The following is a 21598-nucleotide window of genomic DNA, read 5'->3' as shown; positions in this document are numbered from 1 at the left end:
CACTCCTACTAGTGGGCAAATGGCTCAGGCCTTGTAAAGTGACTCTTCATGGAGAATATTTGAACCGGTTTTCCTCGGGACCCCAGGGAGCGATTTCAAAAATATTTGCATTACGTGTTCAGAGTGCACTAAGGAACCCCCTGGAACTACTCCCACTGCTGGGCAAACTATGAGCCCAGACCCTGGCATTGTCCTTTAGTTCGTTTTAGTTCCTTAGGGGAATAAAGGACAATGCCAGGGTCTGGGCTCTAAGTTTGCCCAGCAGTGGGAGTAGTTCCAGCTGGTTCCATAGTGCACTCTGAACACGAAATCCAAATATTTTTGAAATCGGTCCCAGAGGTCCCGAAAAAAACCGGTTCAAATGTTCTCCATAGATAGTCACTTAACAAAGCCTGAGCCATTTGCCCAGTAGTGAAAGTGGTCGAAATAGGTTCTTTACTGCACTGTTAACACGAAATCCAAATATTTTGGAAATCGGTCCTAGAGGTCCCGAGAAAAACCGGTTCTAATGTTAAACTTGAACGGTCACTTTATGAAGCCCAAGCCATTTGCCCAGAAGTGGGAATGGTTAGAATAGGTTTTTTACTTCACTGTTTACACGAAGTCCAAATATTTTGGAAATCGGTCCTAGAGGTCCCGAGAAAAACCGTTTCTAATGTTAAACTTGAACAGTCACTTTCTAAAGCCCAAGCCATTTGCCCAATAGTGGGAATGGTTAGAATAGGTTCTTTACTTCACTGTTAATACGAAATCCAAATATTTTGGAAATCGGTCCCAGAGGTCCCGAGAAAAACCGATTTAAATGTTCTCCATAGATAGTCACTTAACAAAGCCTGAGCCATTTGCCCAGCAGTGAAAGTGGTCGAAATAGGTTCTTTACTGCACTGTTGACACGAAATCCAAATATTTTGGAAATCGGTCCTAGAGGTCCCGAGAAAAACCGGTTCAAATGTTAAACTTGAACAGTCACTTTATAAAGCTCAAGCCATTTTCCCAGTAGTGGGAATGGCTAGAATAGGTTCTTTACTTCACTGTTATCACGAAATCCAAATATTTTGAAAATCGGTCCCAGAGGTCCCGAGAAAAACCGGTTCAAATGTTAAACTTGAACAGTCACTTTATAAAGCCCAAGCCATTTGCCCGGTAGTGAGAATGGTTAGAATAGGTTCTTTACTTCACTGTTAATACGAAATCCAAATATTTTGGAAATCGGTCCCAGAGGTCCCGAGAAAAACCGGTTCTAATGTTCAACTTGAACAGTCACTTTACAAAGCCCAAGCCATTTGCCCAGTAGTGGGAATGGTTAAAATAGGTTCTTTACTTCACTCTTAAGACGGAATCCAAATATTTTTGTAATCGGTCCCAGAGGTCACGAGAAAAACGGGTTCTAATGTTAGCCAGCCATTGTTAGCAAGCCATTAAGTAGCCACAAAACTAACAACCTCTTTTCTTGAAATAACATTCAGATAGTTAGTGGTTTCAATGTTAACAGGATAAAAAAAAAAAAAAAAAACAGAAATAGACGTTTAAAGGTAACTGTTGTTTCTCTTGCTTTTCAGTCTCTGTCTACCACAATCAGTCCTAAGTTCGTGTAGCGCCATGCAACTAATATCCGTAATGGCAATGGAAAAATGTTATCAAGACGAATAAAATAAGCTCGAACACGAGGTAGTAAATAGATGCCGTTGAGGAGTTCCCTCGTCTCGCTGTCGTCTCCATCGTCAGGTCTGGTCTTAACCTCCACTGTTTTGTGGTGTCGGAGACATATACCCGAATGACAAGTTTTTATTCGATATGCGCTAACAATTTTTCCGAGATTCCCTATTGTTTTAAGGTTTCTATCACCAGACCCTGAACCGAATAACAAAGAAACCATTTGGAAAGTAAATCCTTTCAAACAATAAAATGATTGTTTAAATCGGTTGGTAAACGACGGAGTTATGCACGTACTTACGTAAAAAGAAAACAAACGAACTGAAAAACTCCTCCATTTTTTGAAGTCGGTAAAAAAAAATCTCGTTCAATACCTCGTATTTGTCGATTAATATTATAATGCATTTATAATATTAATCAATTAAGGTAATAAAAGTGGAAAAGTTAAGAGTTCGTAAGCATATTTTTCGTAATATTGAATAAGAGTCAAACCAGTTTTTCTCAGGACTCCCGGGATAGATTTCGAAATGCTTTGGTCTGGGACCTAATATAAGCCTATGGGACATAATACACTATGCAGTTACTGTGGGCAATACTTGAGCCCAACTTCCATACAAAGAATAGCATTGTCCTTTATCTATATTTATATAATATATCTTCGAATGGTACAAAGGTTTGTATTTAGTCAAAGTAAAGTAAAAATCTGAAAACGGCCAAGTGTGAATTACTTTCGAAAATAACGAATGTGTAACTTTGATCCACGAACATAATATATGATAACATGTCATGTCAGTCAGTTGGTAAATCTAGTCCATTTAGTTAATCTAGTTCATTTCTTTGTAAGAAACATAGTGCATATTAAAAAATCTAAAAAATAGTATAAATGAGACATTTCTTTAACTAACTTCATCATAAGAAAAAAATAAAATAAACAACCTTACAAAAATAAATGAAATCCCACCCAAAACAAAAATGTGAAAGACTGCCAAGTTCGATAATATGGGAATGCTTCGCCTATAAAAGAAGTGAGATCTGAATAAGTACCAAGTTCCATACACATACCTCAGTTAAAAATAGTTACTTTTTAATGATGATTACTTGGCAAGTTTTAATAGAAAATTAAATACTTGATTCATTGCGTTTAGTAGGTTTATAACAAGGTGTATGAAAACTTGCCAAGTAACATCATTAAAAAAGTAACTATTTTTAACTGAGGTATGTGTATGGAACTTGGTACTTATTCAGATCTCACTTCTTTTATAGGCGAAGCATTCCCATATTATCGAACTTGGCAGTCTTTCACATTTTTGTTTTGGGTGGTGTGCAGTTTACCGTACCTAATTACCTGTATTATGTTTACAGTTCAGTAAATGTTTATACATTCCACAAGTTCATTGCAGGAATATAGTGTCTATGTCTTTAGTCAAATTAAAACTATGATCTAAGTACTCACTTGGTATTTTTCTATGATACCTATTAAATTTTGTCTTATGTTAAATATAATGGCTATTAAAACTAGTCAAAGTATTTTAATTTTTACAATGATTGAATAATAAACACTTATGCTGTGGTGTTGGAATTTATTGTGTGACAAAAAACTATAAAGTACTTGCCTATTACATGAAACAATGGACTATAGAGAAGTGTTTTTTGTTTCAGACTCATCTTCTTTAAAGAGTTCAAATATAAAAGAATGGAAAGCTATTATAACTACCTACTACTACTTAATAATATCTAAGTTGAAGCAAAATATTTTATAAATTTTTATGTGAAATGCCAATAAAACAATAGACTAATTGTTTTTTGACCTCTCTTTAACCATTTTTAGGTTCCAACTCAATGCATCTGAATTCCTGATGGTCTTGAATAATATAGTTTTATTCATATTCATTTTCCCGGATGGCAGCCCCACTATATACACACTAGATTCACTATTATAATGAGTTACACTTAGGTATAAAGTGGGCGTTCCTAATAGAAAATATTGATAGGTACCACTTCTATTATTTTTTGGTTAAGAAGCAAAAGCATAGTGCTGGTGAGCTGGTCTAAGTAACTAGTGGATGATATGATTTTTTTTCGATGACTGCTGCTCTACTATCTACATACTTATTATACAAGAATAAGTGCAAACCGATATGTGCAAAACCTGAAGTTACGATCTTACTTACCAATGTACTACGTCCCAAGACCAGATGTAGTCATACCGTCAGCACCCTCAACGTACAAATTGTACATCATTCTACATTTCTACTACATATTATATTATAATAAATAAAATTGATTACATTTTATTTCTGATAGGAAAATAAATGCAACAAAACAAATCCCTTGTCATGCATTGACATTGACAGATATCATGACGTCACCTACACTACCACAGATTGTACAGTTCCGTGCAATGGTAAGCTCATTCATACTGCCTACAAGTTATTCTTTTATATGCACATCTTGCAATGAAAGGAATTTTTGATAATGCAAGAGGAAAAGAAAAACTATCAAAACAATTGTGCAGAAAATATATTGATAAAATGATTACTTAATATTAGTGAGGTAACAAGATCACACATCTCTAAAAATTTATAAAAACAAACTCTTCACTTACACTTAACAAATTTAACTTTTCAAACCATACAACTATGTCAATGGTCGTTTTAGAGCTTTCCTCTCTTTATTTAATTTATAAGCAACTGACATTTTCTGGCAGTTTTCCTTATGAATTGTATCATGGTCAACAATCCTTTTAGGATAATCCTTTCCAATAATACAACCTGCTGTAGTTTGAACATTCTTAGGTGCTTTCCAAGGCTCATAAATAAAAGCAGTAGGGTATTTCTTCAATTCAGGTACATATTTCCTTATATAAAGACCTTCTTTGTCTGTCTTCTTACCAAATGCAACTGGACTGTATACTCTAAAGAACTTGTAAAAGAATGCTGATGCAGAGAGCCACATCCAATTGCCAGCATTTAGAGACCAATCATAGTCTAACAAATAATCCTCAAACACTTTGGCACCTTCTTCCCAGGATATCCACAAGTCTCCTCTTGTTAAGAAGCAAGCAACCATATGGCGAGCCAAATGATGTATCCAACCTTCTTGCTTAAGCTGGCGCATAATTGCATCAACAAACGGGTATCCAGTCCTTCCTTCAGCCCAGGCTTTTAAGTGTTCATCATTTTTGGCCCAAGGTATTTGGGTGCAAACAGGATTCCCAACCATCTTATCAAAGTTCTCTGTGCCTGCCCCTGCTGTGTAGTAGAACTCCCTCCACATTAACTGTCCTAACAGAGACACTGGAGGTTCTGAGTGTTTCCTGCCACTCAAAGCTTCCTGTAATTTGTGGTAGAAAAGCTTTGCTGATAAACAGCCATGGCTGATATAAGGGCTTAAAACTGTAGTACTTGGTTCTATGCTGTTAGGAGAGGAGTTAGGCTTCTCAAACTTACACACCCATTCCCTTTTAGCCATGTACATGTGTAATCTCTTAACTCCCTCAGTTTCACCGCCAGGGTATTTCAAGGGTTGAAGTGCTGATTCATCAATATCAAGTTCATTGAGATTTGGTACATCATACTGCTTGGAATCAAAATCTTTTGGCTTACAATCATCTGAAACTTCCTTAGTGATTTCAATACATTCTTTTACTTGCACATCTTGTACAAGTGAAAGAAACTTTTGGTATGTAAGAGGAACACTGCTGTTATTCTTTTTCAACACACTGTGGACATCATAAACTGTGTGTTGGACTCTACGGACAATAAAGATGTCACTCTTTTCGGCAATCTTGTCTATTATTTCATCTTGTTTCACATAAATTGGATCAATATCAACTTGGCTTGTCAAGTGCTTCACTTGCCATTTTTTAAATAGCTTAGGCAGTTCCTCTACAGCATTTCCTCTTATAATGTATAGACGAGTATTCAGTTTCTTGAGATTTTCATTCAGATCTTGAAGGCTTTGTACTAAAAATCTTAGCCTGTTGATACCAACCTTACCTTTGATGTCAGGGTCTAGGAAGTAAACTGGTCTTAAATGATGTTTACGATTTTCTGCCTGAAACATACAAAAATAGAAATCATAGGTGATGATTATGTGAGTCGAATAAGCATGTGAGCTTACCCATCGAGAAATGAAAAAGCCAATAATTACAAGCTGCACAAGCTGAAACTGGGTGTGTTCAATGTGTAAGGAATTATATAGAATTCAAACTTACTTCATTTATAGCATTACGTAGAGCGAGGTTGTCGTGAATTCGCAAATCCAACCTGAACCAATGAATAACAGATGGAACCTTCGTCATATTATTATAGTTTAAGGAAAATGTATTTAATATAATTGTAATTGTATTTGCCACAGTTCGTTAGTACGGTTAGTTTACGCGCCGTAACGCGCCTTGCTTTGACGGTAAATCTTTTGATCATAAATCATAAAACTGAGCTAATGTTTTGTTAATTCAAAATTAATGAATGGACACTTTCAATATCAATTGTATTGCAACTATTACAATCATTACGACTAACTAAAGTACTAAATAACTGTAAACAGGCCAGTCAGCTTCGAATTTTAGCCAAGAAAAATTTTCATGGAAGACTTACATTCACTTACATTTCTAAACGTTACAAATTTGACACACATTTGTTGATAAAGATGTCGTCATGACAACAACACACCAAACTTTTATAGTATTTTGTTACCCTTTACGCTTTAAATTCTTCTCTCTTTTATCGGGTCAGAGTTTAATTTTGAAATAATATCCAATCGGAATGTAAATTTCTTAAAAATATTATGTAAAGCATGATGTTTATTGTTATTTAAATGTAAACATCATATTCTTTCAATTGATATTTTGTAATAAGAAATTAGCTAATAATGAAAAACTTCGTAATAAAATCATGTGCTTAGTCATGAATGTATGTGAAATCTAGATAATCAGCGAAGTGATGTTGCACCATGCCAAAAATTATCGAGTTAACAGTAGAAATTGATGTTCAGAGGGTGAGTTGATGTGATATGATAACAATAACCAGTATTCTCTTCACGAAGTTTGTGTTTCCCTAACTTAGAACAGACTATTGTATCTAAATAACAACGTACGTAGCGTACACTAATTTCTTGAAGCTACACTATTTTAATGTCTGTTTAACACAATTTGATGAGAGAACTGTCTTGTTGTTCCCAGGTATCATGTCCAGGAGTTTGGTTGTGCCAAGATGGTCGCGTCTCCCTCACAGTGTTTGCCCTTGGTACCAGCTACCAGACCTGCCTGCTACCTCCCAGCTTCCCCCTCATGTTCAAAGATGTATTCTACTTCAGGAAACGGTTTCAGGAGTCTTGCGCACTTAATAACATTTGCTGCTTGCTGAGTAAGTTATCAGAATATTATGATTACTTTCGACTACTATGACTACTTTTGTCCAAATTTTGTTAGTAATACACAATACTTAATAGTTGCATGTGTTTAATATTTAATTTAATTGACTTTTTGCCATGATCATCATATAATTTTAGTAATTTGTCTTGCGTCTTTGTCTCAGTTGTACATAAATAAGACAAATAAAATCAACAATGAATTTGCAGAAGAAGAAACAATATATTGTGAACTGGTGCAATGGTGCAGTGAATGTGGGAGCAATGAAAGTACAATCCTGGCGCAGTACCTCGGCTCTCTGAATGACGTGCTGTTCCCACCCAACATGTGCTCCAATGAAGGAGTAGATCTGCTTATGAGGAGGTCTAAAGAGTTTCCTGTAATCACCTTTTTTTTCTTTACCACTCGTAGCTAAGTCAAATCATATGATTTCAATCTTAAAAAATTGGATAATAATAAAAAAAACACCTAAACGTTTTTTTGTGCACTTTATATTATTAAAATACAAAACTTAGTATGTACTAATGCACATTACAAACATTATAATACATATTTGTATTACTTTCCAGGGTATTTTATCCCCAAAAATTGAGATAGCAACAAAAGTACGTATAGATGAGGTGTGGAATCAACCGTGCACTGTGACACCCTCGATCAAAGTAAGCACTTGTCAGTGTGTGCCTCGGGATGACCCAAAGAGACAAAAGCAAGTCTGCCATTCTACAAAGTTCCACAGGTGAGATGTGAAAGTGGAAAAAACTTTAGAAAACACATTAATGTGGTTCTGTAAATGTTCGAAAAATCATCAGTTCTAAGTAGTAGTAGACTCAGTGTTGAATATTGATAATTTATTATTGTCATTTTATTACATTTAATTCTTTGTTTTGTTCCTATATGTATTTAAATGGTACTCATTAAAAGGTGTGTTAAAAAATGTACAACCCAAATTCATGAACTATAGTTTTCTGATACTCAATTACTTTGTTTTTAGAAGCAAATGCTTTAAACAACAAAGGTCACCCTCAACAGCGAGGTCAAGGTCACGTTCAAGATCACGGTCAAGGTCATCCGGCTCAAGGTCGTGTTGCAGCTTTACGCCGAAGGTACACGACTGCGGCGTCGGCTATTTCAAGTACGTTGCTTAGGTATAAACATTTAGGTAATTTAAGCTCCAGTAGAAATAACAACCATTGGTACCTGTATCAAGTCAACAATAACAAAAGTGATAATTGACCAGTTTTAAATCATTCATCCTGCTTCAATACCATCTCCATGGTCCATAGACCTCCACCGAAGCCTCTTCTTCCTCGAGCGCCTCGTCGGACGACGGTGGGGTCCAGGCGTAAGCGCCTTCCTTGTGCAGACGTCTGTGTTTACAACGTCAAAGCGCCGCCAGACCCCTGGAGATCTATCACTTGTGGAGTCTGCCGCAATGAGCGTGAATATGAGGTCGAGCCAAAGAGGTGAAGTGTAGGACAGTGGCCGTATTGACCGATCCATAGATCGTTGATTTTTTATGCATAGTGCAATATACTGGTAGTCCAATTGTTGGTAGTGCGGTACATATAGCGTTTGAGTTGTTTATAATTATAATGCATTATAGTGGTTGTTGAGTATTTGGTACTTACTGGAATTCTTACAGTTTTTTGTTGTGCAGAACAGCGTCCGTTAAGTTTCTCTTAGAGGAATAGTACAGTTGAATTGTGTATAGTTCCATAGAGAGCCCCTTCAATTGACCAACACGGACTAGTAAAAAACACCAATAATATTTTTTAATAAATAACAGACTATTAAATTGTTTGTTATGCATGTTTAAATAACTTTTAAATGTAATTTTCTCATTATTTTCCAGACCCGAGAGAGTGATAAACACAGAAAAAACCTATATGAACCATCATGACATTGACCGAAATCCCAAAACTATCCTAGAAAGCCGTTACATACATCAAGACAAATGCACAGATTCCGGTGATAAACAGAAAACAAAGAAATGCTACAAGGTCCAGACGAAGCCCTGTGTTTGTGAAATATGCAAAAGGTACCACGAGTTGTTTCATGTCCAAGACAATGTTCAAGGAACCCACACAGCAGATGCCAGGACCTAACTCCAAACTTTGTGAGTAAAAATTATCTACCTCATTGTTTCAAATAAATTGTAGACTTTGTCTATAAAAATCATGCGAGTACAGACTTATTTTGGTCTAATAAATACTTTTTAATCCGTAAGGATAGATTTTTAGGGGCAAAGCGAAATTTGTATTTGACATGTAACTAATGTATTTCTGTAGAAAAAAATATCAAAATACATACACAGATATTTTTAAATCAAAATTATTTTGTAAAGTATTATGACTTGTAAAGAAAAATCTAGTATGGTGTATAGTTTTGTTAAAAAGATGTTGTTTTTGAAAATGATAATTTATTCTATTTATATAATTTATAATCATTATAAATCATTGTTTAATTTTTTATTATTGCATGTTCATAAATAGAGGGATCATGAAATAAAACTAATAAAATCATTAAATTACTATTTTTATTATTACATTATTTAATTTTATAGTTTGACGTTAAGGTAACTTAAGAATAATTTTTAATATTAAGTGATATGGCTTCACTTTAAAACTAATTTGACAAAAAGGTCTGGAAATAAGACCTTCTTGAACAAATGTTTACAACACTATGCCGTCTTACCACAAAAACTTTTAAACGTCAGTTTATGCCTTGTCTAAAAAAATGTCAAATTATGACGTTGACATATGGTTCATTTTGCAGCCAAAATTTTATTAGACAAGTGTAAAACAGGGTTTAAAGTTTTTGTAGTAAGGCCCTAAGAGTTTAATAAATCCTATCTACATTTTTCTCGATCGATTTTCATATGAGCACAAAATCAGTTTTGTTTTTTCAATAAACCGGGGTAACATTAAATCAGTGGGTTTGGCTAAGTGACTAATATTCGTAATGGAACTTTTTTGATATATTTGTGAACGAGAAATTGGCCTAAATTTTAAATGTGCGTCTGTGTACATATTTGATAAACTAATTACTCAATTTACCTTAGTATGTATTATGCAGATTCTATATCTAGATTTATGTACAAGGCACGCATTGTAGTTCAAAGTCTATATTGTTAGCAACATTACCATATTACCAAATGGTATTGCCACTTTTTTACTTTTCTACTAACAAAGAGGTAGAGAAGGAAAAGCTAAGTATCAAAGCAATTGATAGATGTTTATTCGTCTATATAGAAATGGCTTTATTTCTAAGTTTATTTTAATTAACTAAATAAGGTAGTGGAATGAATAGAAGTTGTTATGTATTTATTTTTTAAGGTTTCCTTTATCTATAGAATCTAGTATTTTAGGTCCTCTGGGATCCTATTTAACCCACTAACACAATCCTAATTCTATCCACTGTAGATCATAGACAAAATATATATAAACCCTTAACAATTGGACGGAAGACCTACAGTCAGCCTTTTAATTCAACTTCATAATTGATTATACTCCTAATAATATAATTTTATTATGACAATTCATACTTTTGTACATTGTTCGACTTTTATATTCTTAATCACAAATCATTTCAAATAGATTTAGCTTTCTGAAACTAAAATAACTATAATCTGCAACATTTTAAAATACCTCCCAGAAAAGAGATGACTATACGTTCAGTATAACTCTATATCTCTCAAACACGAGGCACGTCCCAAACCAGAAAAAAATCCCATTAACTAAACAGTCTAAATTCAAGGAGTATTAACACTAACTTTATGCCCTTTCCTAGACGTGAGGTCTTTTCTCTTCGTGTACTTGGTACAGTCGGCTACAAAAGCCACTAAGGCCACAAAAGCGAAGACTGCGTAGAATATAGCCAGAGCTATGAGGAAGGACTCGTCTGTCCACTCCCAGAGATGGTCGGAGCGAATGTACTCGAAGTTTGACAGTACTTGTGTGCCGTTTGGAGGGGGGCACGGCGATTGTACTATTATGTCTTGGTATGGTCTCTGAAAATAAAAACGAAGCTTTAGTCGACTGGCCAAAAAATATACCTATTTAAATGTTACGGAAGTGGGAAATTACATACTATATTTTATATTCGTAGAGGAAATAATATCGCTTCTTTTGAATAATGGTTTTGATGATAGAAGAATGTCACTGTTTCATTCAAAACTCCATTATCAGCTGTACTGACTCAATTTGAAAGCATGTAAATCAGCTCGTCTACTTGGAAACAATATGCACTAATTTCAGTGAAAATTTGGACAGATATGATGAGAAAGAAGTTTCGAATCTGCGAATGTAAAGCTTAAAGCTATACCTAAAATATTTTACTCACTTGTTTATTAGGACACCTCACATCCTTACTAATACTGCTCCTCAAGGCAACTTCACTCAGTTCTCTTCCCAATAATTCTGGGATCGTCCATCTCGAAGGAGACACATACTGTAGCCACGTGACGTAGTACGGCAAATCCCGTTCGTGTATCATCACGCCATTGACCAACGTGCTTAGTAGCAAGCAGAACCCTGATATGATAGCTGCAGTCTTCTCCATTGGCACAATGAATATTGTCGCTCGACATAACATTTGTATGCTTATTAAGTAGACCAGCATGTAACCTGAAATATAGGAAAATATTCATGTATATAGACGTCAGCATATTACTTGGCAAGGAAGATTTAGGTGCTTCAATGTGTGTAAGCTCGCACATCGTGCACCTAGTGAAATATAATAGTGGTCCTCTTTATTTTTATGGTTATTTAAACATCTATATAACCCTTTCTATAGCTTTCATTTGGGAATAAATATGGCAAGCAGACAGCATGCCCCATTTGATTTCTAAATAAGGAATATTCTACCAAATCATTTCTTCTCAAATTGTAGGTAAATATGTACATACCTAAGTAATAATAGAAACCGTCGAAGGAGGCTGGTGCCTGCGCATACAGGCCTGTCATGGCGTAGCTTGGCACCAGGTACGCCAGCCACGTTATACACGCTGACCATACCTCTAGGAGTTGCTGGAATATAAACAACGTTATAAAATATTACAACTAAAATTCAAGACTTCGCAGTGTGGAGAAAACAGAATCCTTAGCCCGTGTAAGCCTAAAAGAAAATCTGGCAAAGATAATTTCTTTGCCAGATTTTCTTTTGATGATAATAATTTAACATTGTTATTTGATCATTTATCGAATGCTATAAGTGCAAAATAAAGCAGTCTAGAGTCTAATATCCCATAAGATCTCTAGAATGAGTTCCAGACTGGGTCTAACGGTGTCCAGTGCTTCAACTCGAATACGGCTAACGTTTGAACAAATCATATTCGATCTGGCAAATAAGGAGCCAGCTTTGTTTAGAAAATATCTTTGAAATTTTGGTGTAGTAAACCAAAATTTCAAAGATATTTGCTTCTCATATATCAGGCGCTTATCAGGCTGAAAATATAAAGACAAAACAAACTCACATCGAACAATATGAACACAGTTCTGGAGTACAGTCCGACGGCGATATCTCTTTCCACGTGATGTCGCATGGAACTCGCTTCTCTCGCACTCAGCCACAGAAGGATCGGCCACACAGTAAGGCACATTACAGTGTAGTGGTATCCTACACGGTCATTTTGTGTTAACTGTAAGAGAAAGTATGATGAGAACCTAAGATTAATAGATAAGATTTTGTGCAATGCTGGTAACTGGGTTGAGGAGGTCAGATATGGCTCCTTGTAAAATACTGCTTCTCAGCTGCAACCAGTTAGACTGGATGCCGACGTAGTTGAGAAAAGGCTAGGTAGATGATGTTGATGAGTCTTTTCCCATCTTTATTGAGTGGGGTCCTCTCTTGTTCTAACTGATTGCTGAGTATCTACTTTTATTGATTTGGAATAAGAAAAGTTGCTAATAAGGCGAGTCGCTTAAACTTAGTCGTAATCCGGCAAACAGCTGAAAGTTTAGTTTGCACTTACCGCAGGGTCTGTGGATGGAAGGTCCCAAAATATGGCGCCCGTGATCAGCGACATGACAGCCGCGAGGAGTACTCGTGTTATCACGTTCGATATAGTTGTCGATTGTGTGTATAACAGACTCTTTCTGGAAATACAGAAGAAGAAGCATAAATAACAGATGCATAAGTAGGCTGACAATATCACTGATATGCGTCACAATGTCTTTTGAATCGTGGTTTTCGCACGTTTTTTAATCCATCAACAAGACTAGCGCACACTAGACACAAGGACTGCTTGTGGATGGATAATCTCCAGAATAAGCCGAACATATTCAGCTTTATCTTGTCTACGCATTATTAAGGGAACTACGTACTGTATAAGCGCAGCGGCCTGCACGAGCACGTTGTGCCGGGTGAGCGGCGCGGGCAGCGGCACGGGCGGCGGCGGCTCGGGCGCTGCGTGCGCTCCCGCGAACACGTTCGCTAGCGCAGAGATACGCCCTGAAGACTCTAGCATCGCTGCCGCTGATAGGTCATCTAGTGTGACAAGATCCACTGGAAAAGAAGAAATGGAATTTTATTGTGAAGCCTGCATGGAATGGGTTTTGTTAATAAGCAGTAACACAAATTAATAATTTATGGAAATTGAACTTGGTGTGCAGTCTAGTCGATCGAATAGAAGAGGATCCGAAATTCATAGCCAAGTTAATTATCTTACAAGCTTATAGTAAAAGGTAATAGTTGCCTTCCGGCAAAATGTAATGAAGCTTATCAAAATATTGTAGGTAATCTGAATATAAATAAGGTATCTCATTTAAAACCTGATGATTGAGAATGCTGAGCAAAAAGAAATAGAAATATGCTTAAGTTGCTGTTAATTAATGCATCAGTGAAATCTGCCAAACCAAAAATATGCTTACGATAGTAGTCCGAGGGGTTCTTGAAAGCAGGGCAGGGATAATCGATGGAGGCAAAATATGGCAACATATCCCTTCTGTACCCGCTGAACATCGTTCTACCGGCTGATATTAAAACCACCTGGAATGAAGAGAAAGCATATTAAACCATTAATACTACCTCGAGAAGTAGAAGGACACTGAAAATTAGAAAAACCTAAGAAAAGTTAAATAAAAACTTGTTCAAAGTCATACACACCTTTGTAAGCATAGCAAAAATCTCATAAGTAGGTGGATGCAGCGACATGATAACCACTCTTCCAGTACTGGCCCAATTCCTCAAATATTCCACCAGGAAGAAGGTGTCAAATATATCCATTTCCTTTGTGGGTTGATCAAGAATTAATATGGCCATGTCTAAGAGAAGTTGACATGCTACGTTCAGGCGTCGGATTTCGGAACGAGTTAAACGTCCCACGTTTGTGTCCCTGACTTGTTCGAGTCCTAGTTCTTCTATTAGGAGGTTTATCTGAAAAGCATAATACATCTGGTTATAGAAATCATAATGTGTTTATGAGATTTAATTTAGGATGTTTTGTGCATCTTAACATGCAATGAGTTGAAGATTCCAAAACTTGGCAAATGGTTTTTAAGATCAGTTTCCTCATTGATAGTAGCGCCAAGCTGCAAAGTTCTGAGATCCATTAATACCTATGAAGGTATTGTTTAGTAGCTTTAACTTTTATAGATTGCATGGGCATGAGGATGGGTCTTTATGATACATACCCGATCTCTGTCATCCATCTTCACTTGTCCGTTGTTCCGGGGTCTTCTCAACGCAGCGTGGAACCTCAAGGTATGTTCTACTGTCATCGCGGCACATAGCGATGTATCCTTACGTACGTACGCGGCTACCTTCCGAAGAGTTGATGACGCAACCGGCTGGCCGTTGATGACTATGTCTCCCGTCAGTTTCTAGAACAAATCGCGAAGATTGATAAAGATAGGCGTCGAAGAAAATTATATAATGGTTGACAAAATAATTAAACGTAATATTTTACCTTTCGTACACCAGCTAGAACATCTAATAGTCCTGTAGCTTCGTGATGGGATGTTGCTAATACAGCCAGGATTTCTCCCGACTTCACCTCGAAGCTTAGCCCAGATACTAAAAGAGTTGACTTGTTTTCTGGCGCTGTTATTTCTAAACTGTTTACCTGGAAATCGAAAATTAAATTCTTTATTCATAAATTCATTTTAATAAGATCCCCATTGTCCTCCTATTCAGTTTAAGGGCACCGCTAGACTTTCCAGGCTGACTTTCCCAACGTGTCCATAAATAGCCCAATAGTAAACTTGAAGCATCATCAGCCTTTTGCAGATCGTCAATCTTACTTACCCAAAAGATGAATACTAAATATTTCTTGTATATTTGGCAAGGGCCTTTAATAATGAAATGTACTCACATAATAATTAGGGTAAATATACGCGGAATGCGTGTATCCGTCTAGGTGGTCTCCCGGTCTCAGTGTGGAGTGTTTCCTAGACTGTGCGATAGACATGTGGCTGCCGGCCTTAGACATGCGACCGCCCAGGTGCGAAGGTGACATTAAGTAGCTGAAAGAATACATTTATTAAAGCCATTGTACTGGTGTCAATATGTCTGGGCCTATGTCTTTCTCTATTGAAAATTCTCCAAAGATGGAAGAGAAGAAGAGGATAAACCAATATTTAACGCATTTTCTCAGAGAAATAAAAATCCTTATCCAATTAGGACAATCCTCTTAACCCTGCAGAGTGGTGAATATATAATCCCGGGCAAGTGCCCTATGGATTAGAGGGTGGGTATTACTGAACGGATATAAATAAAGCTGAGAAAAAGTGTATTCAAATTCTACCTATTAGGTACCTATTTAGTAGGGGTGCATCGTGCATCATACCTTTGGTGGTCTCCATCGGGCACATAATCAGCGACACTGTTTCTCCTATTGCTGTAGTGTGTGCGTTGTGGTCGCGCGTCTATACCGAGCAGGTTTGCTTCACTGACGGACTTGTGGCGCGAGTTCGTCCACTGGCCGTCGCCGCGGATTCCTGCTTGCTGCATCGCTACTACTGGGACGCCGGTATTAGGCTGTTGAAATAGTTAAGGGAAATTAGTGAATTATTGGATCCCTGCTTCATTTATATTTTAAGTCAAAAGCCGTCAGGACTTTTTAAGACAACTCGGATACTGGTTCGCTCGGTTACTAAATGAGGATGAAGATCGGACTCAAAATTGTAGCAAGCAATGATATTGTAGTAGTAGTGAGTCTTACAGTTATGTGTTAAATTCCGAAAAACGACTACCAAGTTCCACAAAATCTGATCTTTACGAATACTTGTTTTGGTTTTATCGAGACATGTTTTAGTAGAAAGTATTTACCTGCAGAGAAGGATGTACGTTTTGCATCCTAAAATCCGGGTCAGAGCGATACTTTCGACTGTACTTATAGTTTGTGGTGGTCTCGTTGTCCGAACTGTCGTATCCTGATGAAGTTTCTCGCATACCTCGACTTTGCCTTTGGATCCTATTGAGAAATGCAAAAATATTAGATGCATTGCGAATGGTCTGATTCAAGCTGTACTTTTAAGCATTGCATTTCTTTAGGGAGGTCGTTATTTTAGTCGAAAATCCAGTAATGATATACACTTAAAACTACTTTTATCTCAATCCTTCCAATCCTTTCATCAATGAATCCATATGCAAAGGTATAATGCTCAATGAAGTACACTCGAGTCATTTAAATTTTCTCAATTAGAGGACAGTAGAGTAGAATAACTTTCCAAAATTACCTGGGCACTGGTTTCATGCCACTTCCAATGGAAGTCTTCGGCTTAGGAGTACCAGACCGCTGGGATCCGTTGTGGTTCGGCGGAAACACCCGAGGTAGCCCGAACTTCAGGTACGTATACATATTGGAGCCGAGCGCCGATCTGGTGACAAAGTGTTAAACTGCTGTAGGGCAAGGTAAGGTAAACCGTGACATAAATTTCATTAACGACGAGGCCGATTCCGTAATAAGTAATAAACTGTACGTATGTTACAATCGGTTTTTATGAATTATTGCCAATTTTAATAGTTAAACAATGCGAGTTCGTGAAGGTAAGTACTAGAATTTATGGAGTTTACGATACCAGATTCACGCAGTGTTAATATTGCATGTTTTATTTATCATGCGAATATTATGTTGCTACCGCCTTCCGAAATAGATAGGTGCTAATTAACATACCGAGGGTCTTGCACGAACGCGCTAATGTTATAGTTAACAAGCAAGATCGTGGTAGGCTATCAGGAAGGGTGACACATTCAAGAAGTACTTCCTTAATAAAGCTAATAGAAGATGTAGGTTCTCACTTAGGTCCATATCGAGGATGCGATAATATGGACTGTACGGTAGTATCCCTCAGCTGGAAGTTCCCATAAGGCAGTGGGCTCTTGTCCGTGCTCCCCAATGCACTGTCAGTGAAGTCCGAGTTCAGGTTTTGCCTAAAACATGACACAATTATGTTTATTTGACGCACATTCATTAACAAAGGCTTATCGTACACAAGATCTGTGTTACTGCCACGGTTCTCACGGCGTATGACAATACTGTTTTTTGTTAGTAGGTAATTTGTGGTACCTAGTCTTTATTTGGGTTAAATTCCTGTGGAATGCTAAAAATATCTTAGTAGGTAACATTGAGAATAAAGCCTAAGCTTTTGTAGTCCAATCGTCCTATAAGCTGCTTTACTGTTGTAAGGCATACGTGGGTAACTTGGTATACTACCTAAAGTATGGAAGTAGTGACCTTGTCACATAAACAATGAATACTATGCCCTGCTTTTAGACCAGACCAGAAGGCTTGTTAGGAAGGCCGAAGTTCACTGCTATCGCCACCTACATAATTGGAAAGCTAGTATTTTATGGTATTTACCTGTAAATCGACCAGGCATGCAGGTCCTCAGAGTGCATGCCCCGATGGTCGTGCATCAGCGGGTTGGACGGCACCGAGTACCTCCGCTCCCCGCCGAGGCCCAGCGCTGACTGCGACATTTTGCGGCTCTATTGTATCTGTGCACGCAAAATTAACATGTTCAACTGTTTTATGACTAATTAATTATATCCTGCTAATTAAATAAATGAGAAAGTTTGAGCTATATAAATGTAAAGTGACATTTATGTTAGCGTGTACTTCAATTCACTCGCATTCTACTCTATTTCCTTAAATCGATCAGGAAATTTCCCGCGAAAGCGTAAGTTGGCAACTGACTCTAGTAAGGTTACAGGACAGAGCTATGAGGCATATCTCCCACAACATGATTAACATCAGGAAAAATGCTATTGTTATTTTAATTATCCGATAAATAATTCTAGTAATATGATGCTCACCACTGTCATTCCAATGTTATGTCGTTAACTGATTTCTTGAGCTTACACATGGTCATTTCTCGTGCTTCATATTGATCTGAAACAAAGAAAAAAAAACTATAAGATACAGCAGACCAGAATACATTCAAAACATTATCTTTTACGATACCTAATCATATATATATTTTTTTAATTTATTGAAATTTTAATAATTACATTGGTGTGTTTCTTAAATCTAAACTCGCCAAACTTTTACGTTTGATGGCGGCTAACTATGGCGGAAAACTATGCCAAATCGATCCTCTTATCCTATTTCATCGTGTTTGTGCTCAATGTTTCAAAGTAGGTACATGCTGCCATACAACAACACTATCGACAAGTTCTCATGCAATTTCCCAACATCGATCGACATTGGCCATATCCCGTTCAAAACTCGTCTGGCTCCATGCCGAATCAAAGGCCGTTGCGTCAACAGTTGACTAGCACACCGGACGCGCACGCGACTACCAATCTCACCATCTCATTGTCGAACTTGCGAAACAAATGAGCGCACATGTCGACAAGCATTTGTTTTTGATATAATGCGTAATTTGGATTATGAGCCGTCACGTTTGGATACGAAGGTCGTTGATATCTATACTAATTTGTAAGGTTTTTGCACTTCCGCGTTGAGAGGCTTCATTAGTTAAAATTCTAAAGCGTCTTGATGCACGAATGTTGCGAAAAAACGGTTTGATATCTGCAAAATTTCCTGGTTATCGATATCCATATCCATCGATGATACAACGTTCACACAAAATATCTCGAACGAATCATGTAAATGGAGTTTCAAAACCACGACAAACGCGGAAGCTATCACTGCGGCTGTACGGGAGTTATAGACTTCGCATACATCACTTCCAACACCATGCCTTGAACTAGACATCGATTATGTGGCGGTAAATAGAACCATTAACCAACCGTGGGACAAAAGAACGTATTGTTCCACAATTACGAAGATTCTGATAATTGAACAGACTTACATGATTTATTATTCTCGTCTAGCTTTAATTGGATAAACGACAGCTTCATAGACAGGCAAAAAGTCGAGCCAGTCAGGAAACATGCTGTCGTGGTTGCAGTATTTCAAACTTAGGAATTAATGATGACGGTCGCTTGTATCCTAAAGTTTAATTTGAGACTTTCTCATAGTTAGTTAGTTGGTCTAGCACTCAAGAGAGGCAATTAATACGTACTTGCATAGGCTTGAAATCAAGTGTTCATTAGCTCTGCCCTACAGTGCATTAGGACCAGATGCACGACCTCAATATATCAAGAGAATCTTATAAGACAGCCCTCTCTCAAGACACTAGTAAAGTAAATTCATAGACCTGACCTTTCGCCTTCCTGATTAGTATGCTTATTTACTTTATCATTCGTACAACCAGTACTAAACAATAATGAGGCATCAGCTTTATGTCCACCAACCCAACCGGTAAAGCAATTACTACTTAATATCCAATTACTGTGTTTATGTGCCATTCGGAAGCAGTTGGGGACCCTCACCTACTTCACGACCGTGATGCTGCAGTACTGGTTCTAAGATTCGCGTGTCACTATGGTAATCGAGGTAGTCTTGCACGCAGGCATTGAGTAATGTACTGTGGCGCACAATGTATGGGATAAATAATTAATTACGAAGATAACGAAGAGGAACAATTGCCACTTATGTTATTTATGGCTGGATGGATTGCTTCACATCAGTCAAGCTATCCGTCTTCATTTGTTTAGTGGAGATCCGGAACATATTCTTCATGTTGCTCTGGTTGCTCAGAACAAGAAAATTTCATAACGCTATAATATACTGCAATTGAGACTAAAAGTCTTCATAAGAATTTGTTAAATCACGTGTAATCTATATCGCTTTTTATTAAACACAGCTAATTGAGATGCGTTTTATTTTCATAAATCAAAACTTGAGTACATAATTTGAGGAATAAAGCTTGTTAATGTATTTATTTTCCCTTGTTATTAGATAATATTAAAACGTTCTATTAAATTCATCCTATATTTGATTATTATCTCTTAAATTGGAACTTGTATGTTTTACATTCATATCTTATGCAACACTTATGTTTTTCCTATTGTGTTCCACTGTATAAGTACAACGATCTTATCTACCATGTTTGCATCTGACTCACAAGATGATCTTGCTCAAGTAAAATGTTAAGCAGCTGTAAGCCTACTTCATACAATTTTATTATGTCCATATTTAGCACTTTTTATATTCGTTCATGTCTAGGTACAAGAATTACTTTGTGTTTTATGCCCTTAACTTTTATATTAAGCCTATACTGACCTATGAGTGGTTAACTCAAGAATGTCGATACGCCTATTCTTTCAACGTCTACCTAGAATGTTGTAGGTAAGTACGTATTTTAAACCTCAATCAACGCATGATTAAGCCCGCAGGTTTGTGCAGTGGGCGGTCATCTAGTCAAGATATCTCTTTGTATGTTAATTGCCAGTAATTTGGTATTACCGACACGACCTTCCCTCCTCTGTTCTTACCGATGAGGAAGCTTTGAAATGTCACGCAACTACTCATCATGTATCGTATCTACCGTGGGTTTCATAGTTAATTCATACCGTACTTTATAAGCTTTTTAATCAGTGGGTTGTTTTAGTAAAAATGTGTCAAGGTACACGAAATTACAGACCACGTATTCAAAGGTTTTGATTTCAAATAATTTGGAGGCTCTTATGAAAAGTCAGACCATAGTTGGTAAGATCTGGATCAAGAAGAAGTAACTTGATATCTTTGAAATAAGCACTTTGTTCAAATAATATCAGTCAAGGTTGTGTAAAATTAAAATTCTATAAATACGTTTTACGTGTGAAGTCGTTAACTGTTACTGAACACTCACGTTACATAACTCTCGTCCTCCAAATACCTACAGATTTTAGTTAACACTTACAACATTTGCGTGACCAATTAGTACCTTGTTCTTACTTTGTCGAGAACAAAAATACTACAGTTTTTTAAATCTAAAAAGGCAATTGGAGGTATAAAAGGATTCCTGAGTCGTATTGTGAGGGTAAAGTAATAAATCCTGATAGGCAAAGACTTGCATTGTTAGTGACTTGATTGCATAAAGAGAACCGTCGCTCTAGTGATATATCGCCTGGGATTTGATGCGTAGGCGCCTCGCGAATACCTGTTTGAATTCTGAAACAAATCATCCTTTGCAAGCAACAAAAAGCGCATTCCATTGGCATTATAAGATAATGTTTTGCATAATGAGATTGACAAGATACAAATCAGTGTTTTTCTTACTTTGCATAAACGTACAAAACACA

General features: G+C 36.9%; 4 protein-coding genes across 6 annotated transcripts in view; 1 reads left to right on the top strand and 3 right to left on the bottom strand.

Moving 5' to 3' along the window:
- Nucleotides 1–3976, bottom strand: part of LOC124630798 (cystinosin homolog) — a 44270-nt gene extending 40294 nt beyond the window's left edge. For both annotated transcript variants that reach the window (XM_047164807.1, XM_047164810.1), the window contains exon 1: nt 3825–3976. The gene's annotated coding sequence lies outside the window, so the exon portion shown is untranslated. The remainder of the gene's footprint in view (nt 1–3824) is intronic.
- A 180-nt stretch (nt 3977–4156) lies between these two features.
- Nucleotides 4157–6066, bottom strand: LOC124630797 (cryptochrome-1). The gene is made up of 2 exons (XM_047164804.1): nt 5870–6066; nt 4157–5709 (listed from the first exon to the last, which is right to left on the bottom strand). The coding sequence occupies exons 1-2, from the start codon at nt 5954–5956 to the stop codon at nt 4291–4293; spliced, it is 1506 nt and encodes a 501-aa protein (XP_047020760.1). The 5' UTR covers nt 5957–6066; the 3' UTR covers nt 4157–4290.
- A 21-nt stretch (nt 6067–6087) lies between these two features.
- On the top strand, nt 6088–9551 carry LOC124630799 (spermatogenesis-associated protein 6). 2 transcript variants are annotated; one of them, XM_047164811.1, is made up of 7 exons: nt 6088–6651; nt 6836–7019; nt 7234–7403; nt 7594–7760; nt 8016–8156; nt 8308–8487; nt 8877–9551. In XM_047164811.1, the coding sequence occupies exons 1-7, from the start codon at nt 6607–6609 to the stop codon at nt 9127–9129; spliced, it is 1140 nt and encodes a 379-aa protein (XP_047020767.1). In that variant the 5' UTR covers nt 6088–6606; the 3' UTR covers nt 9130–9551. The 2 variants fall into 2 exon arrangements, with proteins under 2 accessions (XP_047020767.1, XP_047020768.1); XM_047164812.1 differs by lacking the exon at nt 8308–8487 and having other exon boundaries at nt 6095–6651.
- The window catches only part of LOC124630795 (ATP-binding cassette sub-family G member 8), a 52132-nt gene continuing 40077 nt past the window's right edge, over nt 9544–21598 (bottom strand). The window contains exons 3-20 of the mRNA XM_047164802.1: nt 18281–18356; nt 17826–17962; nt 17264–17395; nt 16702–16842; nt 16292–16436; nt 15810–16000; nt 15336–15486; nt 14931–15086; nt 14656–14844; nt 14129–14398; nt 13894–14011; nt 13348–13528; nt 12996–13119; nt 12498–12662; nt 11931–12051; nt 11366–11649; nt 9854–11033; nt 9544–9704 (exon numbers count right to left, since the gene is read on the bottom strand). Coding sequence (XP_047020758.1) covers nt 10776–11033; nt 11366–11649; nt 11931–12051; nt 12498–12662; nt 12996–13119; nt 13348–13528; nt 13894–14011; nt 14129–14398; nt 14656–14844; nt 14931–15086; nt 15336–15486; nt 15810–16000; nt 16292–16436; nt 16702–16842; nt 17264–17395; nt 17826–17944 — 2745 coding nt within the window. The 5' untranslated portion in view covers nt 17945–17962; nt 18281–18356 and the 3' untranslated portion in view covers nt 9544–9704; nt 9854–10775. The remainder of the gene's footprint in view (nt 9705–9853; nt 11034–11365; nt 11650–11930; nt 12052–12497; nt 12663–12995; nt 13120–13347; nt 13529–13893; nt 14012–14128; nt 14399–14655; nt 14845–14930; nt 15087–15335; nt 15487–15809; nt 16001–16291; nt 16437–16701; nt 16843–17263; nt 17396–17825; nt 17963–18280; nt 18357–21598) is intronic.

Source organism: Helicoverpa zea, chromosome 5 (genome assembly GCF_022581195.2).
Source record: "Helicoverpa zea isolate HzStark_Cry1AcR chromosome 5, ilHelZeax1.1, whole genome shotgun sequence".
Classification (NCBI taxonomy): domain Eukaryota; kingdom Metazoa; phylum Arthropoda; class Insecta; order Lepidoptera; family Noctuidae; genus Helicoverpa; species Helicoverpa zea.
This window is presented reverse-complemented; position numbering and strand designations above follow the sequence as displayed.